General features: G+C 36.3%; 1 protein-coding gene and 1 long non-coding RNA gene across 2 annotated transcripts in view; one reads left to right on the top strand and one right to left on the bottom strand.

Moving 5' to 3' along the window:
* The window catches only part of LOC137249250 (zinc finger protein ZFP2-like), a 78,350-nt gene that overhangs the window by 24,683 nt on the left and 33,172 nt on the right, over nucleotides 1–20,495 (bottom strand). Inside the window, exon 2 of the mRNA XM_067780571.1 lies at nucleotides 269–430. Within this exon, the coding sequence (XP_067636672.1) occupies nucleotides 269–430 (162 nt within the window). The remainder of the gene's footprint in view (nucleotides 1–268; nucleotides 431–20,495) is intronic.
* LOC137249271 (uncharacterized) lies at nucleotides 13,635–19,534 on the top strand. Its single transcript, XR_010952317.1, has 4 exons — nucleotides 13,635–13,733; nucleotides 18,065–18,472; nucleotides 18,538–18,621; nucleotides 18,840–19,534. It is a non-coding gene; the product is annotated as an uncharacterized lncRNA (long non-coding RNA).

Genomic DNA, 20,495 nt, shown 5'->3' on the forward strand with positions numbered 1-20,495 from the left:
AGATTTCGTGTTGGAGTTGATGATTCTAGGGATATTTTTTTAGATGTGAATTTTGTGTTTGGGGATTTAGTGTTAGTCACCATTTCAAAGCGTTTACATTTGCGTCATTTGCATCTTCTTTTATTTACTATAAAGAAATATATCACATAGGTGGATCGTACTTTCAGGCCAAATGCGATGAAATAATTTCTGAAAGGTGTCGCATTTGGAATTTTGAACCCACACTGACGCATATGGTCCAGTGTAAATGTTACATAAAAGAACTTACCGCATTTCACAAATATCACATTTATAAGGCTTTTCGCCGCTATGAAGTCGTTTATGATACCTTAAATAACTTTTTCGACTAAAACATTTAGCACAAATATCGCACTGGAGTTCGCTGCCTTGATGTGTAAGTTGTTTGCCTTCTTCAAGTTTTTTTTTGGATCTGAATAAATAAAAAACACAGATAATCAAGGAAACGAAGTTATTTTAACTCATTAATGCCCGCAACTTTTTTTCGAATTTCAAAACCAAAATTTGTACAAATAGTCTCCAACGGTGTAGAAACCAACTTTGTACAGCACTTTGAAAAAAAAAAAAATGGCAATGAGCACTTACTTAAAAAACACAGATAATCATGGAAACGAAGTTATTTTAACTCATTAATGCCCGCAACTTTTTTTCGAATTTCAAAACCAAAATTTGTACAAATAGTCTCCAACGGTGTAGAAACCAACTTTGTTCTAGCACTTTGAAAAAAAAAAAAAAAATGGCAATGAGCACTAACTTTACAACTGACGTAGGCAAAAAAAATGTGTCTTTGACAGATTTAATGTGTGTGTTTTTTTTATTTAATAATGCGTAAGTAGACCTGTTAAATTTGAATTAGCATTAGTAATTAATTAGATGCCTATTTTAATGGCTAATGATTATTTCAATTGTTTTCCGAAAAAAGCAATTACTAATTGATTACCATTAGAAAAAAATAAAAAAAAAGTCATGATTTTTTCCGATTATTGAAAAAATCAAAAATAATCAAAAGCAATCAAAATGATTACTTTTAATTATTTTTGATATTTTTTTTTTGATTACTTTTGATTATTTTTTATTTTTTTTTTTCCGCTTTGTTGAAAGAAAATTTCTCTTTTGTTGCATGCACGTGATAATTTCTACGTACAAGTACATTTTAGGATGCAATAGTAAATCGTAAGCGCTTATCGAGGCGAATATATACATACAGGCAACATATAGGGCGTATGGTATATAACACTGATGACCTGATACGAAACATTTATTCTCTCTCAATTCGTTTCCAGGAATGGGTCTTGAAGTTCATTCGATTGTAAACAAAAGTTCATTCGTTTCCAAGAATGGGTCTTGAAGTTCATTCGATTGTAAACAAAAGTTCATTCGTTTCCAAGAATGGGTCTTGAACATCAGATGGCTATAGAGTTGCCTAAACTACCAAAAAAAAACTCCAAGAAATCTGTTCGGTTTCATTATTATCAAAAAAATCAGCAAGTAAGGTGATAAAAACTTATTAAAATTTATAAAAAGGCAAAGTTTTGTAGAAATATTTTGTGGTAGATAAGTGAAAAATATGAAATAATATATTTCGATTGCGTTGCTTTGCTTTATTGCGCTGGCACCGCCATAAGATAACAATGAACGGCTAGCCCCTTTTTCACTTTGATGCGACCAAAATGGTTATTTACATACATATGTATATGCACATACAATAAAAACCGCAAAAAATTTATAAGAAATTACGAAATAAGATCACTTGGTGAAGTATCTGCGTTGTCGTCCGCAACAGGCTGTTAATTATACATGTTGCGTTAACCTATACGTATACTTACAATTTATCTCAGCTGTCAAAAGTGTAATTATGCAACGCTCCACAAAAACCTGACCTTTATGCATCCATTTACATCAATGCGAAGACTAAAGCCGTGGTTACTCACGAACGTACGTAGAAAAAACGTGTCAGCTGACACGACCTATCTTATGAGTGTGCAATGTAAACGGAAACTCACCGACGTGCAACGCCCGTACGTACGCAGCCCGGAATGTAGAAATCAAAACAATTTTGATTTTTTCCGTAAGAACGTGTCAGCTGATCGCTCTCTCACTAGACAGAGTTGCCTAGTAAACTTTTGTGCGCTAATTTTTGACCGTTTGCGATTTTATGCAAAAACACCTAATTAAAGTTTGAAAAATTGTGAAAATAATTCGAAATAATTATGTAAAAGTGCAGATTATAAATATGTAATCTATTTATATGTATTAAATATTAATTCCAGCTTTTTACAACACCAAAAATTAAATTGGAAAAAGTTGATGTTTCCATAAGCATGCATGGAAAATGGTCAATGGCAACAGTGCTTATCTGTAAACAATACATACACAAATATCTTATGTACATGTACACAGACGCACACATTGATTCCTACGGCACACGTCGGTGGGTAACTGCCGCATAAGAAGCTGACTTTTTCACCAATCGAAAGCTGCTACCAAAACCCGTTTCGTGTGCAGCCCTTCGATGAAAGGTGTTGTCACTGATAAATTTTCCACGGGTGAAAAATAATTATTTTTTCTTCGGATTTGTAATCCTGACAAAAATTCGACTTTTTTGATATCCCATTTGATAATCTTGAGTAAGTTTTCGGTGAAAATTATAAATTAAACCTTTACCATGTAAAATACCCCAAAGTTATTCTGAAATGCCCAAATTTGATTTTGAGCATGATGGTATCTATGGTCAATATTATAAAAAATGCTCATTTTCACGCGCTCTCAGAACGAGAAGTTTCATATCAGGTCATCAGTGCTATATGAGCGTTGATCACGGCTGCCACACCATGTTTTCATTTGGGACCAAAATCCACGGAAAAAAAGGACCAAATCTCAAAAAAAAAGGACCAAATTTTTGTTTTATTATATTGGTATATAAGGAGGTCGTATTCGTTGTAAAATACAAAACTTTAGGATGTTTCCATGGTTTCCTATATAAAATTTTACCGGACATAATAAATACTTTGCTTAAATTCAAGGAACTATAATTCCGGTTTATTTTTAATAATAATGCCAAGGTTGGTTTTTTTATTTTTCCGTTCGCATTCAGTGCTCTATTCTCAATCAATCTTCTTTTTTTTTTTGTCTTCGTGTCTACCTCATTGCCATATTTTCACATTTTCTTTAAACATCTTTCTTATAATACTACCGATGTTTTCCTACAGAGGGCTGCGTCAGCTAAGCAAGAATCAAAGCGAGCACCTGATTGGCTGATCGCCAGATTCTTGCCTAAAAGACAGCGCTGCCATACTTATATTTTTCACATTACACCTTCTGCTCGTGCAACCGATCTGACTGTTAGATGGCGTTGGCTGCAATCCATCCAGTGACTATTAGGGCTGGCACACAATTATTACTAACGACGAGTGTCAGTACCTTCATTTCTGATGGATTACAGCTTCGGCCAATCTGACACTATAATCGACCACGATTATTAAATCACTTATTTCTATTTGTAACTATAAGCTAAATTGTTCTTACTTAAAATAAACACAATATACTTGAAATACATGGAGTGTCGCCTAAACGGGAGTTGAGTGGCATTCAGATGCATCGGCAGACCACATTCTAATGCGCGATGCTTCTATAATACCATCATAGGGTAACTGGGTTAACTGGCGATTTTCTATGTCTCTTATTACGTATCGGTCATGTGGTAATACCTTATGAATTACGTATGGGCCTCTATATTTTGGTATAAACTTTTTATTAGAACCGGCCGATGTATCTACATTACGTATGACAACAAAGTCACCGACACTGTATGTCTCAGGAGGCTTGGAGCGATTGGAAAAGTATTTTGAGTTATATTCTTGTGACTTTTCTATAGCAGCTAAGGCAGACGCACGGGTAGCCGCAAGGTCACGAGGCGCACTGTAATGGTTTTTATCCTCTAGGTGTTCTGTCAATTCATCGATTATCGCTCCTCTCTGTTCCACACCGAACAGCAACATACTTGGTGCGTAACCAGTGGTGGAGTGTATGGTATTATTAAAACCGTATTCTACTTGACCTAACTTGGCTGACCAGTTGGCATGGTTAATCGGCTCGGAGATTTTACTTAACATGGCCTCGATTATTCTATTCACCCTTTCTACCTGTCCGTTTGCTTGTGGGGAAGCCGTGGCTACTTTCACGTGACATATGTTGTTTTTTAACAAATACGCGTCGAATTCGAGAGAAGTGAAACAAGAGCCGCGGTCAGATATCAGCCTCTTGGGTCTGCTGTAATAACTGAAGTATTTGTGTAGGGAAGCTATGACTTCTTTCGTACTCGTTGAATTTACTGGATACAAACGAACGAACTTCGTGAATGCATCAACAACCACTAAAATATATTTGCGCTTCGAGTTAATGGAGGGCAGAGGGCCAAAGTGATCGACATGTATGGTGTCGAATGGTATCGGTATTTTAGCAATACTAGGCATATTTCGCTTGTTCACGCGGGCTGGGGCTGAGTACATGATGCATTTAATGCAATTTCGAACAAAGTTTTCTACCTTATCTTTCATCTTGGGTAGCCAATAGTGTTTCTTTAGTTGATCGCACGTCTTATCGACGCCTAAGTGACCAATTTTCTCATGAACCAGTCTAATAGTGTTATTCTCCATCTCATTCGGGACGTACAACTGTAGCCTCCCCTCCCCCCTTTCCTAAAGACGAGACCGTCTACTAATTCAAAGTTCGGCACGGGACCTGTCTCTAGCTTTTCTCGTAATTGTTTTATGTTATTGTCGCGGTATTGTGTCGCTTGGATGTGAAAATCTGCTTCGTCGGCATACGCGGCGAAGACCATTTCGCAGAGTTTTGTTATTCCCCGCAGGCTTCTTGTCGATAGTAGCGCCAATTGATTCGGATTCATCGGCAGTTCCGGCTTCAGGGCAGCGGCTAAGCGCATCAACGTGTCCCATGTTAACTCCACCTCTGCGTTGAATTGTATAGTTATAATTTTCAAGCTCTAGAGCCCATCTGGCTATCCGCGGGTTAAGTTGTTTTTTACTTAAAGTCATCGGCGGCCACCGTGGTGTGATGGTAGCGTGCTCCGCCTATCACACCGTATGCCCTGGGTTCAACTCCCGGGCAAAGCAACATCAAAATTTTAGAAATAAGATTTTTCAATTAGAAGAAAATTTTTCTAAGCGGGGTCGCCCCTCGGCAGTGTCTGGCAAGCGCTCCGATTGTATTTCTGCCATGAAAAGCTCTCAGTGAAAACTCATCTGCCTTGCAGATGCCGTTCGGAGTCGGCATAAACCATGTAGGTCCCGTCCGGTCAATTTGTAGGGAAAAATCAAGAGGAGCACGACGCAAATTGGAAGAGAAGCTCGGCCTTAGATCTCTTCGGAGGTTATCGCGCCTTACATTTTTTTTTATTTTTTCATCGTAAGGGAGTTGCAATCTGTGACTATCTTGAACGGAATTCCTTCCAAATAAACTCTAAACCGGCGTAGAGCGTATATGATGGACAGGGTTTCCAGTTCGAAGCTGTGGTATCTTGCTTCCGCGGGTGAGGTGGCTTTTGAAAAGTACATAATCGGGTGCAAACGACAGTCCGTTTGTTTTTGGAGTATGACCGAACCGAAACCTGCTGAACTTGCATCGCAGTGCAACTCAGTTTGTTTCTTCGGATCGTATATTGCAAGCACTGGGGCAGACGACAGTTTTATTTTAAGTTCCTTAAAGGCTCGTAAACAGTCTTCTGACAGTTCGAATTTAACACCATCTCGTGTCAGTTTTTGTAATGGTCCAGCTATTTTAGCAAAATTCGGAATAAACCTTCTGAAGTATGAGAAGAGGCCTAAGCAGGTCTTAAGTTCTTTACAATTTTTCGGGAGCCTATATTTTTTGATTGCTTCTATGTGCACATCGCTGGGGCGAATGCCATCCGAACTGACTGAATAGCCTAAATATTCGAGAGTATTAAACCCGAACATACATTTATTTAGCCTAAGTTCTAAATTCGTTTCCTTCATTCTTCTAAGTACTTTGCCGAGGATCTTAACGTGGGTTTGGAATTCTACCGTGGCTACAATTAAATCATCCATATATATCATTATCGATCCATCGTCAACCAAATCTTTGAAAATGTTGTGGACATATCGCTGGAATACAGCGGGGGCGTTTTTTAACCCAAACGACATATGCATATATTCAAATTGACCGTAAGGCGTTACAAAAGATGTATATTTAATGGAATCTAGGGCCATTTTATCATGGAAGAACCCGTTTTTTAGGTCTAGTGTTGAGAAAAATTTTTTTCCGCCTAGATAGTCGAGGCAGTCTTCGATCAAGGGGAGCGGGAAATTGTCCCGAACTGTTAATTTATTCAGCGGTCGGTAATCAACACATTTACGAATTTCGCCATTCGTTTTTTTTACTAATACAACTGCAGAGGCATATGGTGAATCGCTTGGCCTAATGATACTCTTTTCCAATAATTCATCCGTTATCTTTCTAAGTTCAGCTTTTTCATAATGAGAAAGTCGCCTTGGCAACGCATGGAATGGTTTATCCTCAACTAACCTTATTTTCATTTCGTAATCATACGGTTTAGATTCGATATTTCTTGGCCTCAAATAGTTATCTTCTAAGGTCTTTCTCAATCCATCAGTACTATTTTCTTCTAATTCTTGATTTATATTAATTTCAGATATGCAGGCGGCCTGTTTATTAAAAATATTCTCACTAAAATTTTGATCAAGTGGGCATAACCCATCGCTGCAAGCCTCATGAGACACTACGTTTATTTCTTCGAGCTCAACTTCTTCTACCCGTATACTGCTATTTGGTACAGAGATTTGTAATTCTGAATGCCTCTTTTCACCCTTAAGACTAGGTATAATATTCAAGTTAAGCGCATAGAAATAAGAAGTGTTATCTGGCATATCATTATTTTCTTGTTTTGTATGTTTAATTGTCGCATCACCTAATAAGCATAAGCAAATATGAAATCTTTTTAAAAAATCTCTGCCTAAAATTAGAGGAATCTCCATAGTGTCATCAGGCACCACATTTAAAACAAATTCATCTATTTTATTTTTAAATTTTATTTCGCATTTAATTTTTCCAAAAATCATTAATTTGTTATTTCCCAATCCTCGATATTTTGACTGCTTGGCGACTCCGCTCACATCAAATGGCACGGCGGACTTGTGAACAAAGCTAGTTGGACTGCCAGTTGTTTTGTTACATAGGCGACACTTACCATATTCATAGATCCTAACATTCGGTAGCAACGTTCTTCATCCCCATCTTCAGTGTCGGTCCCGACTGCAGCAACTGTTTTCTTCAAGTTTAGTACCTTTTTTGAGTTAGTACAACTGCGGTGGTCATGGTCCATCTTCCAGCAACGGAAACAACTTCCCACCGGCCTTTTTTCGTATGGACATTTGCTCTGAAAGTGTCCCATATGGGTGCAATTGGAGCAGCATATTTCTGCTGCATCAGTTTCATCGTTCTTTGGCGTATTTGATTTTGATGGTTTCGGTTTTTGAACGTTGTCGTATATAGATGGGCGAGATGAGCGACGACGCTCGTATAGGTCAAGCGATTGTTTGAATTCTTTCATCGTCCTTGCGTTTATTAGGATATATATTTCCGGGGACCTGTCTTGGAGGCCATCAACTATAAAATTGATCAGTTCAAATTCGTCGACATAGTCACAACGAGCAGCGATGTTTTCCATTTCCAACACATATCGGCGAATGCTGCTTTTTTTATCCCATTTATGAGTGGCCAACGCTTTGTATACTTCGTGACGGCTCACCACCCGACCAAATTCTCTAACCAAAAGCGATTTTAAATCTTCGTAATTTAGAACGTCTCTATACAGTAAAAGTTTAGCGTCACCGCAAAGAGAATTGCACAAGCAAATGTACTTAAAAATGTCGTCTGCATTTACCATCTGCATGACTCTATCAAAATTGCGAAGAAAGTCGTGCACGCTATATGCTTTATTTTCACCGTCAAATTTTGTGATGGTATGTTCCATGTCCAGAAAAGTTAAACGATTTGGGATTTGTAGCCTAACGTTACCAATGGGGGTGTCGTTTCGTGCGTTTTGGAATTCACGTTTTAAGTCCGCAACGGATTTTTCCAACGTCAGGATTTCTTTTTCCTTTCTTAGGATTTCTATCCTTTTGTTCAGTTCATCTTTTATATGTTGTGGACTGTTAGGCGTTTCCCCGTATAATATGCCTGCAGCTTCTTCAGTGAACTCGGTTGTGGTATTGGCCATAGTGGCAGCGGTGGTGGTGGCGTCGGTATTGGCAATGACAGCGGCGGTGGTGATGGCGTCGGTAGTGGCAGTGGCAGCGGTGGTAGTAGCAGTGGCAGCGGTAGTAGTAATGGCGGCGGTTTCAGCGTCGGGAATGGCGATGACAGCGGCGGTGGTGATGGCGTCTGTAGTGACAGGGACATCGGTGACAGCGGCATCGGTTACGGCAGCATCAGCAGTGCCGGAAGCACCAGAAATAATAACATCATTGGTAATGTTTTGGTTATCCGCGGCAAATGAATCATTTGTATTAATAGCTGAAGGAACGCGTACTGTAATATTGGTGGAAGGGATTTGGCCAGTCCCAACCACGTTTTTTAACAATTTCCGCAACTGCGTTGTTGTAACTGTTTGTGGAAATTCCACCCCAGCATCAGCCAAGATATTGGCCATTTCCTCACGAATGTTCATTTTTCAATTCTTTTTGTGGTACGTAAGTTCTTTTTTCACACCTGAGCTATAATTCCGGTTTATTTTTAATAATAATGCCAAGGTTGGTTTTTTTATTTTTCCGTTCGCATTCAGTGCTCTATTCTCAATCAATCTTCTTTTTTTTTTTTTCTTCGTGTCTACCTCATTGCCATATTTTCACATTTTCTTTAAACATCTTTCTTATAATAAGCTACCGATGTTTTCCTACAGAGGCCTGCGTCAGCTAAGCAAGAATCAAAGCGAGCACCTGATTGGCTGATCGCCAGATTCTTGCCTAAAAGACAGCGCTGCCATACTTATATTTTTCACATTACACCTTCTGCTCGTGCAACCGATCTGACTGTTAGATGGCGTTGGCTGCAATCCATCCAGTGACTATTAGGGCTGGCACACAATTATTACTAACGACGAGTGTCAGTACCTTCATTTCTGATGGATTACAGAACAAACAAAAATAAAATGTAGTTCATGGTATTATATTTTAACATTTCTAGAATAGGTGTATGTCGTTCACCAACCTAACGTTGTGAACCTAGATTTGCTCACAAAGCTTTTAGTTCCAGCATTATGTTGTTAGTTGCAATGAAATAAAATGTATAGCGCAGTTAAGTTTTAGTAAGGAAGGGTTCAAAAATTTGCGTTCTGGTCGAACTACATATGTGGAAAACTCAGTAGAGCATAAATGAAACTAAGCAATTTTGTTAGTTCTATTTCTATAGATGCTTACTTTTTCTCTTAACGTTTAAACTTTATATCATAGCCTAGATTCAGTAAGTGTGAATTTTGATACCTGGCATCAGGGGTTAATGCTAGCACCTACGGGGATAATTTTACACAAAATATTTCTTCCAAAATCAAATCTCTTTTGCATTTGCTTCAAAAGCTGAATATAAAAATAAAATTTTTTTAATCGCATTCGTTGTACATTTATAAAGTTATCGCCTTTAAGAAGTATTTCTGCCTTCCAGTTAAAATATTTCTTGTGCTGGGTGAAAAAGATTTAACCCTTTGATGTCATAATTAAAGTGGGCGCGATTAAAAATATGCTTAATATATAGGGTTATTAGTTGAGCTTTGAATATGAACTGATATCTCTTTCAAGTATCTATCCCTTTTGGAATCACCGTTATAAGATGTTGCTTATAAGCAACATTGCGCCATGGTGGTACATTTTAGAATAAAACCGAATTTTGAACTTTATATCATTTTTATTAAGTTTTATTACATTTTATGTGTGGTATGAAACAAAACAATTTGATGGTGGGTTACAACACAAGTGTACCTGACATTTTGACATTATAATGCCGGTTTGGCATAATCGGTACCTCCCTTTTGCTCCCCAACCCAGCCAATGGCGGTCTCGATCTAGACGCATTGATTTTGGAGGTTTCCATATGTATGATCGTGTTGCTGAAGATGGTGGACTTGGTGATCCAGTATTCGAAACATTAGATAGTATTGGAGAAGTTGATGGCGGTGAATCTGATTCCATACTTGAAAGGGTTGTCGACGGACGACCCGTTGTTGTTGTTGCTGTAGCAGTGCTTCGCCCCATCCAATAGGTCTGACCAATCAAAAATTGTCATCAATGTCCTCTAACGGGAGTCCGAGAAAAGTTGCTGTTTCAACAGGGGTGGACCATAATGAGAGAGGTGTTAGAGGCGTTGGTTCCACATTACAATTGAAGAGATGGTTGGTGTCATGTGGGGACACATTGCAAGCAGGGCATACATTTTGTATGTCGGGGTTGATTCTGGATAGGTAAGAGTTTAACCTGTTACAGTATCCAGATCGAAGTTGGGCTAGAGTGACTCGCGTTTCCATAGGGAGTGTGCGTTCCTCTTCCGCAAGTTTAGGGTATTGCTCTTTGAGTACTGGGTACACCGGGCAATTCCTGACATATAGGTTCGACGCCTCTTTGTGGAGTTCACCAAGGACCTGCTTATGTTTTTGGGCTTCATACGGCTGTGTTCTCAGGTACCGTATTTCCTCATAGTGCTTACGGAGGTGACTCCTTAAGCCCCTGGACGGTGTTGGCTCATCAATCAGATGTCTGTTGGGATGCCCAGGTTTCTGGGTATTCAATAGAAACTGTTTGGTTAGCATTTCATTTCTTTCCCTTATTGGGAGTATTCTCGCCTCATTATGCAGATGGTGTTCTGAGGACATAAGGAGTCATCCCGTGGCGGTTCTGAGGGCAGTATTTTGGCAGGCCTGTAGCTTCTTCCAGTGGGTAATCTTTAGGCTTGGCGACCATATCGGGGACGCGTAGCATGAAATCGGCTGGCCAATTGCTTTGTAAGTGGTAATGAGCGTTTCTTTATCTTTTTCCCAAGTACTGCCAGCAAGAGATTTGACTTTATTACGGCTCTGGATGTTCGGTACAATTGCGGCCCCATGCTCACCAAAATGTTGATCCTGATCGAATGTCACACCCAAGATTTTGGGGTGTAGGACAGTCGGTAGCGTAGTGCCATTGACGTGGACGTTCAAAATGGTTCAAATGGTCGATTATTTGTTTATTTCAGATTCTGCGAGACCTTTTGGGTGCATTTCTAAAAAAAATCTAATTGTTGATAATATTTTCTTCCTGAGCTACTACAGACAAATGTTGCCTATAAGCAACATTGTGTTCATAAAATTCCTCACAAAACAATACACAATTTTTTAAATTTTTGCAAACGTTATTTAATTTACTTACCTTTTATTTATAATAGTATTCAGTTTTTAAGAAAAAATTTCGAGTCTTGACTTTTTTATATGAACTTTGGTAAAACCTTTTTTTCACTTTCTTTTGCACACGCTTGAGCCTTACTTCAACTACCTCGCAATTAAACACTTGTAAAGCTCTTCAAAATATAACTTCGTAAAGAAATACTTATACACACAAATTTCATCGGAAAAAAAACCGTTAGCAAAAATAACATACTCTGTAGGAAATATAACCGAAAACACACAATGTTGCCTATAAGCAACATTTGACATCAAAGGTTTAAATATCGACGTGCCTTCACAAACTCTCAATATCTCTCGGTGGCTTGAATTAAGTAAGTGGCAAGTACACTTAATATAAAACAAATTAGTTTCATTCTTTTACATAGTTTTCAATTCATTAAACTCCACGTTTCATCAGTAACAAGCCTTGTCAAATTTCTTAGAGGCGCAAGTACATTTGAAATACATACTTTTAGATCTACTAGTAACAAAAATCTTTCACTAAGTGTTTAATAACCGATGGAAATATCTAGTCATTAAACAAGAGTTTTTTTCATAAGTCGGTTGTTTCCTCAACAATTAACGACAGTGTGTTTGCCAACACTTTTCTTTTTAATTCCTCGCTGAAGTTCTCGTACATTTTTATTGACTGAGCAATTTTTTGTGGTGAGAAATCCATTCAAGTAAATTCAAAATTATATGTGGGTTAACGAATGTGCTGCAAATTTTTTGGGCAATATTGTGAATTTTTGCCTGAGTGAAAAAGAAAGAAAAGTACCAAAATCGTGGCAACTGCCTAAAAAGGACCAAAATTGAATAAAATGGACCAGTGGACCAAATGGGGTTGGAAGGGACCATTCTTGGTCCAAATGGACCCAAAGTGGCAACCGTGGCGTTGATCTAAACCAGGGCTTTTCATTTCATAGCACAATTGTGCCCTCTCAATTCACACGCATATGATTCGCTCTGTCGTCGTTAATTGAGTTAGTCGCCGCCACTGATGACATGATATGAAACTTTTATTCTCTCTCAATTCGTTTCCAGGAATGGGTCTTGAAGTTCTTTTGATTGTAAACAAAAGTTCATTCGTTTCCGAGAATGGGTCTTGAAGTTCATTCGATTGTAAACAAAAGTTCATTCGTTTCCAAGAACGTCAGATGGCTATAGAGTTGCCTAAACTAACTAACCAAAAAAAAAAAAACCAAGAAATCCGTTCGGTTTCATTATTTTCAAAAAAATCAACAAGGTGATAAAAACTTATTAAAATTTATAAAAAAGGCAAAGTTTTGTAGAAATATTTTGTGGTAGATAAGTGAAAAAATATGAAATAATATATTTCGATTGCGTTGCTTTGCTTTGTTGCGCTGGCACCGCCATAAGATAACAATGAACGGCTAGCCACTTTTTCATTTTGATGCGACCAAAATTGTTATGTACATACATATGTATATCCACATACAACAAAAAACGCAAAAAATTTATAAGAAATTACGAAATTAGATAACTTGGTGAAGTATCTGCGTTGTCGCCGCAAAAGGCTGTTAATTATACATGTTGCCTTAACCTATACGTATACCTACAATTTATCTCAGCTGTCAAAAGTGGAATGTTGCAACGCCCCACAAAAACCTGGCCTTTATGCATCCATTTACATCAATGCGAAGACTAAGAAGCTGACTTTTTCTCCAATCGAAAGCTGCTATCAAAACCCGTTTCGTGTGCAGCCCTTCGATGAAAGGTGTTGTCACTGATAAATTTTCCACGGGTCAACAATAGTTATTTTTTCTTCGGATTTGTAATCCTGACAAAAATTCGAGTTTTGGGATATCCCATTTTACAATCTTGAGTAAGTTTTCGGTGAAAATTATAAATTAAACCTTTACCATGTAAAATACCCCAAAGTTATTCTGAAATGCCCAAATTTGATTTTGAGAAAGATGGTATCTATGGCCAATATTATAAAAAATGCACATTTTCACGCGCTCTCAGAGAGCGAGAAGTTTCATATCATGTCATCTGTGGTCGCCGCTTGGAACTTGGCGTAGCAACATCGGGGATGGGTATCGGCTTATCGGTATCAAAATATGTATGAATAATTATGTGCGATACATATGCTTGTTGTTAGCTCGTTGCTTCTAGTAAGCGAATAAATGAAACATCAATTCACCCGCACGATCATCGCGACGATTGCGCTCTCACTAAACAAACGCATTTTCAATTTTGAAAAGCCCGGATCTAAACATATTCTCCGGTAAGTATACACGAATGTGCATATTTTACTACACTCATTATATAAAATAATATGGGATCGAAAACTGCGGTTTTTCTAATTGCTCAGGCAATATTAAAAAAAATGTTGGATTCATAGGCTGGCGTCCAAAAGCTTTAATTTAGCAACAATCCTTTATGGTTTCATCCTTAAGTCTAGCCAATTTTGTTATATCCAAAATAAATGTATCCAATATTTTGGGTTACGTTATGGCTATGCACTGATACATACATACCCACCTACAAATTATCGTGTCTATAGCAGATGTCGGCATTTAGTGGCACAATTGTGCACACTCAATTCACACGTATTCTTATACTCTTTAGTTTAGTAGTCACTGAGAATTTGGCGCAGCAACATCAATTGTGTGCGTCGCTCGAAATGTTGACGAATGTTGTCCATATGTATGTATATTATGAGTACGTATTTTGTAAACAAATATATGTATTAGAAGGTGTATATTTTGCAATAAAATGTATCTTAGGATAAACCATTATTTTATGGAGTAGAATTGGCAGAATTTAAAATCATGCATTCTTTTTTATACTATTGCGTAAAAGTGCGTTGTTTAAAGAAAAATAAATTTTATTTTTAAATAAAGTTAAAAGCTGGTTGGCTGAAAAATTAATTGTCGCCTTTAGTTTCATTTGAAATAGTAAGACAGAGTAGGCCGTTTTCTGATGGTAAATTTGTTAAACGTACGACAGTAAAGATTTTCAATAAATTGAGTTAAAATACCGAATTTATTGAAGGAGTAACTTTATCTCCGAGAACTGTAGTGCGTCGTACGGCTAAGTTAGGCATGAACATTAAATCTAAAATCGAAAATATTTTACAAGATTGGAATTTTTTTTCGATATTCCTAGATAAAAGTACGGACGTTACCGATGTTTCTAAACTGGAAATTTGTATTCGTAGTATAATAGTGAATTTGATATTCTTAAATCTTTATTTTCCATTGAAAGCTTTTATGGTAACGTTATTGGAGCGTCTTTGTTCAAATGGCATATTGTAATATTTTTTATTTTATTACGATGTTAACAGATATGAGCTCGGAATTCAATGCGACTTTAAAGTGCTTATCCCTATCCTCAACTTACTTTTTTCATATATTCATCGAACTTAATTACTATATTGTATTGGAAATTATATTATGAAAAAGCACATCGCACCCTAAACCAAAAAACACCACAACTTAAAGGCCATTTTTGTAAAAGTTTTGAAAATTTTGTGGTGTATAGAAGCAGTATCATATAGCTAATCGGTTATTGAGTCGTGACAGTTTTTGGTTGAAGATGCGATACATGTAATTTCGAATATAAAATAATTACATTCAATAAAAATAAGAAAAAAGTATTTTATTGTGTTATATTCTGAGCACATTTTTCAACTATATTTGGGTGACAATTCCTGATCAACAGTATCTTGTTCAAATTTATTGAAGTTAACTTACTTCGCTGCTTCGAACAAATATATTTCAAATCCGAAAACGTTTGTTCGCAATAATATGTTGAGAAGAATAGTGATAAACATTTCAAAGCATTTTTTTTTTGATTGAGGATAATCCTCCTCGCTCAAATTCTTCCAGAAGTCAATAGTGTTTGTGACATCTGGAGCAACCATTTCACTCCTGAGTATGACGAGCTCGCATTGAATTGCGAACTCGTATCTGCTCACATCACAATGAAAAGGTGCTTCGAAAAGGTCGATGACTGGTTTGACATTTTCAAAATCTTTAAACCTGTCATCAAAGTTTTCGAAAAGCGTTTCAAGGATATTACAATATTCCATTTTTTTACATCTAGTGCTTAATTGGGACAAAATTATTGTTGTTTTTGGAAAACTTGAATAATTGTCTAAGCGTATTTTACACAGAAGCAAAAAAATTTTTGTTTTGCTGCAGCATTTTTGTCTTTAAGAAACATTTTAAACTTTCTGTGGGAAAGTGACTGGTGGCCACCACGTATTTTATTAATAATTTCTTCTGCTGTTTTCATAACAGCGTGATTTGATAAGAACTTTGAGGAGAGAGCCGTCTGGTGTATAAGGCAGTGGAAGGTTGGAACTGAAATTCCATTAAGATTTAGTTGACCTACGAAGCCTTCGTGCCTACCGACCATAATGTTCGCACCATCTGTACACACTCCCGCAAGTTTTCCCATATCAACGAAGGAAAAAAGCTTTTATAACTCAATTTATTGAAAATCTTTACTGTCGTACGTTTAACAAATTTACTATCAGAAAACGGCCTACTCTGTCTTACTATTTCAAATGAAACTAAAGGCGACAATTAATTTTTCAGCCAACCAGCTTTTAACTTTATTTAAAAACAAAATTTATTTTTCTTTAAACAACGCATTTTTACGCAATAGTATAAAAAAGAATGCATGATTTTAAATTTTGCCAATTCTACTTGTAACGACAGCCTGTCTCCATACTGGCTTAAATGAGTGGCAGAGTGTATATGCATCTATGTGTTTTGTGTCCAGGTCCGTGCCGTGGCCGCAATGTTGCCATTAAAATAATCAGGGCTGTCATGGAATCCAATTCGGTTTTGCGTTTTGTCGGAATTACAAACCAATATTGATTTAAATTGGTGTCATAAAACCGCATACTATCGCATAAAAAAAAAAGACGCTTTCCGAATGGTATTGGATACCACTGAAGGACGCTTAACTGGCTCGAAAGTTCTGCCAGTGCTGCAACTAGCAGCTACGTTACGATTTTTAGCCGAAGGATCCAATCAAAGATCAGTTGGCAAGAATTTTAGCATGAGTGTAGGTAGAAGCACGGTGTCAACGATTTTAGATGATGTACTTCGTGAAGCCCTTAGCAATATCTGGATGTTTCTCCATAAATTCAGTCAAAATACTGTTTTGCATTAAATTTTTATGTTTTCCCCTATTAAGAATGAAAATATATATAAATTTACATTTCTCTATAAAATAAGGTAATAGTGCAGTTTACGGTACCCACCGAAATTTGGGCCAAAATTTTCGAGTGAGGTATCAAAAGACGCGTATTCACGTCTAGATCAAGAATCCGAAAGCAAAAGTTAACTTTTTTTACCCGCTCAAAAGATATTAACGAAAAACCGAAAAAAGACCCCGCGTCCCTTCGAAACCGGGGGTGGGATCCATAGTATTTTTGCGCAGAACACCTTTCTGAGTTGGCGGCCTTCGGCCGCGCTTATAAAAAATAACCCTGGGCTACGCCATGCCAAGTCCGGGTGTGTGGTATAACCGTGGCTACCGCCACGGTGATGCACAATTTTTTTTGTGGGTATAAACACAACAACAACCACATTAAAATCGCCAACTTCAACTGCAAATATCTCCGGACAGAGATAAAATTTTTCTTTTCCTTTCTTCGGATTATTGTTCTCGAGATTAATACGCGTCTTTTGATACGTCACTCGAAAATCTTGGCCCAACTTTAGGGTGGGTACCGTAAACTGCACTACTACCTAAAATAAACCTTTATTTACTTACATTTTTAGAAAATAATCAACTGTAAGAGAAATACAACTAGGAAAAAATGAAATCCAACAGCATTTAACTGATTGGATTGTTTCCGATAGCAAAATCGATATTATCGGATTCTGTGACACCTAAAACCGATACTAATTCCAATTCGAACATTAAACCGATAACATTGGATTTCATGACACCAAAGTAATTATCAGGGCTGTCATGGAATCCAAGTCGGTTTTGCGTTTTGTCGGAATTACAAACCAATATTGATTTAAATTGGTGTCATAAAACCGTCTTGGTTTTGCTTCTTTCGAATGTAAATAAAACCGATGTTCGAATCAGCTGTTTTGCGGTGCACGGGCAATTTTGATGTTAATTTTTTTGGCAAAATTTTATTAAATAGTTGTTTTGTGCATTTAAACAGCAATAAACAAATTGATTGACATCAAAATAGCATCAGCAGTTGTAGCATTTATATTATTGGAAGAAGAAAGTTGCTAGAAGGTCAAAAGGAAAATTTTGGAGAGATCGCAGCAATCCATTTGAGTTTCCAAGTGCCCAGTGCTGCAACTAGCAGCTACGTTACGATTTTTAGCTAAAGGACCCTATCAAAGATCAGTTAGCAAGGATTCTAGCATGAGTGTAGGTAGAAGCACGGTGTCAACGATTTTAGATGATGTGCTTTGTGAAGCCCTTCGGAATATCTGGATGTTTCTCCATAGATTCAGTCAAAATACTGTTTTGCGTTGAATTTTTATGCTTTCCCCTATTAAGAATGAAAATATATGTAAATTTACATTTATTTTTATAAAATAAACCTTTATTTACTTACATTTTTAGAAAATATTCAACTGCAAGAGAAAAACAACTATGAAATAATGAAATCCAATGGCATTTAACTGATTGGTTTGTTTCCGATATCAAAACCGATATTATTGGATTCTGTGACACCTAAAACCGACACGAATTCCGATTCGAACTTTAAACCGATAACATTGGATTTCATGACACCAAAGTTATTTTTTTGTCGTTTTTAAATCCGATTCCGACAGCAATTGGATTCCATGACAGCCCTGAATAACATTAACATTGACAACATTGTACCTATAGTGAACCCAATGTTGCAACGGAAATAATATGTTGCGCTTGGCATCATGTTGTTATAATAAGTAAAATTTCACCATGTTGCTAACAACCTAGCAGCCTTGACGAATGATATGTACCAACGCTTTTTGGCTGTAAATAGAGGTAAATACTTTTGCAACATTTATTTGTTGGTTTTTAGATTACTAACAATTTATTTTATATTTTAGCAGGTTTTCAGGTGGAGATTCTTGCAGGTTTACTTGCAAATGCTGGAGCTATTGGAGATGCATGGTGATATTGGGCATTTCGCTGTAAGTACATAGTGTAATGAAAATAAAGTACAATTGCATTCTACCTTACGCAGTGGAGCTGCAATTTTTGATGCCTCCAAATTGTGTGCGATTGCAGAAGTACTAAATTGCACCTCCAAATCATGTCATGTACATATGTACATAGGTAATTATGTATGTACATGTTGTAAGTGCAGCAATTGTTTTGGATTGATTATTTCTTTGTTTCTTTGTTGTAGGGTATCGTGTGACCTGATAGATTCCGGAAATGAAAATGTGGACCCAGCGATGTTCGAGATTAACACCATTTAATTTGTGTACTATATATATATCATATATAGATATATTAAAAACTTGAGCAAGTTATCCAAAAATGACGGGATGGGTGTCAAACGACGCGTCTTGACATCAATATTAATAGTCCGAAGGCGGAAAATAAAATGTTCAAGTCGTTAAAAAGATGTTAACGAAAACTCGAAAGAACATCTTTCTGTGTTGGCTGCTTTCGGCCGCGCTTATAAAAAATTACCGTGGCGGCTTCACCAATGTGGTGGGATCAAAATTAAATGCGTGCAAAATCTCTTTGTACACAAATTTTTTTCAGCGCATAACAACATTACAACAACCACACAAAAATTGCCAACTTTAACTGCAAATATTTCCGAACAGAGATACAATTTTTATTTTCCGCCTTCGGATATTCTTGTTGAGAATAATACGCGTCTTTTCTCCTCGATATTTTTGGACGCGTATTAGCAGTCGACCCTTGTACTAGACTTTTACCTCGTTTTATTTCATTCCTTTAGTTGAAATTTATATCACTTAATTTCGTTTCATATCATTTCATTCCATTTATTTGTTCTCTTTATTTCATTTTATTCCATGTTATTTCCTTTAATAATCTTTCATTCCATTTAATTGAAATTTATTTCATTTCGTTTCATTTCATTAACTCCTATTTTATTACATTCCATTTTATTTAATTAAATTTTATTTATTTATTTCATTTCACTTAAATTCAGTTCATTTCTTTAATTTAACTTAAATTCGTTCCGTTTCATTTCGTTCCATTCGATTTTAGTTTATTTCACTTGATTTAACTTATTTTATTTTCATTTCCATATCATTTAATTTGTCAATTTCATTTCATTTCATTCCGTTTCGTTTTATATCGTTTCATATTATTTCGTTTTATTTCTTTTCATTTCCATATGAGTTACATTGTTTTCCTTTCATTTTATATCATTCTGTTTCATTTCAGTAGTTTCATTTCATTTTATTTTTATTCATTTCTTTGTATTACATATCGTTTCATTCCTTTCCATTCCAAATTTATTCATTACTTTTTCTTTCATAATATTTCATTCCATTCCGTTTTGTTTCATATCATTTTATTTCATTCCTTTTCGTTTCAGTTTATTTCTTTTTCACTTTTTTCATTTAATTTTCTTTCGTTTCCTTTAATTACTCCGTATATTACTTCATTAAATTTACAATTGTTGCATCTCGTTTTGTTACATTTCATTTTCATTTCATTTCATTTTGTATAATTTTATTTTATTTCGTTTCATGTCGTTTCCGTTTCGTTTCGCGTTGTTCCATTGCACTTCCTTAAATTTCATTCCATATACATAATTTCATTTCATTTGCTACATAGCATTTTACTTAATTTTGTTCTATTTCATTGCATTCCATTTCATTTCGTTTATTTTCATATAATGCCATGTCACTTCATTTTATCTTATTCAATTTCAATTAATTTCATTCATTTCATCTCGGCGCACTTCATAATCTATTTTATTTAGTTTCATTTTATATAGTTTCATATCATTTCACTTTATTACTTTTCATTTACATATGATTTTTATTTCTTTAATTTCATTTTATACCATTCC

Source organism: Eurosta solidaginis, chromosome 4 (assembly GCF_040869045.1).
Source record: "Eurosta solidaginis isolate ZX-2024a chromosome 4, ASM4086904v1, whole genome shotgun sequence".
NCBI classification, from domain to species: Eukaryota; Metazoa; Arthropoda; class Insecta; order Diptera; family Tephritidae; genus Eurosta; species Eurosta solidaginis.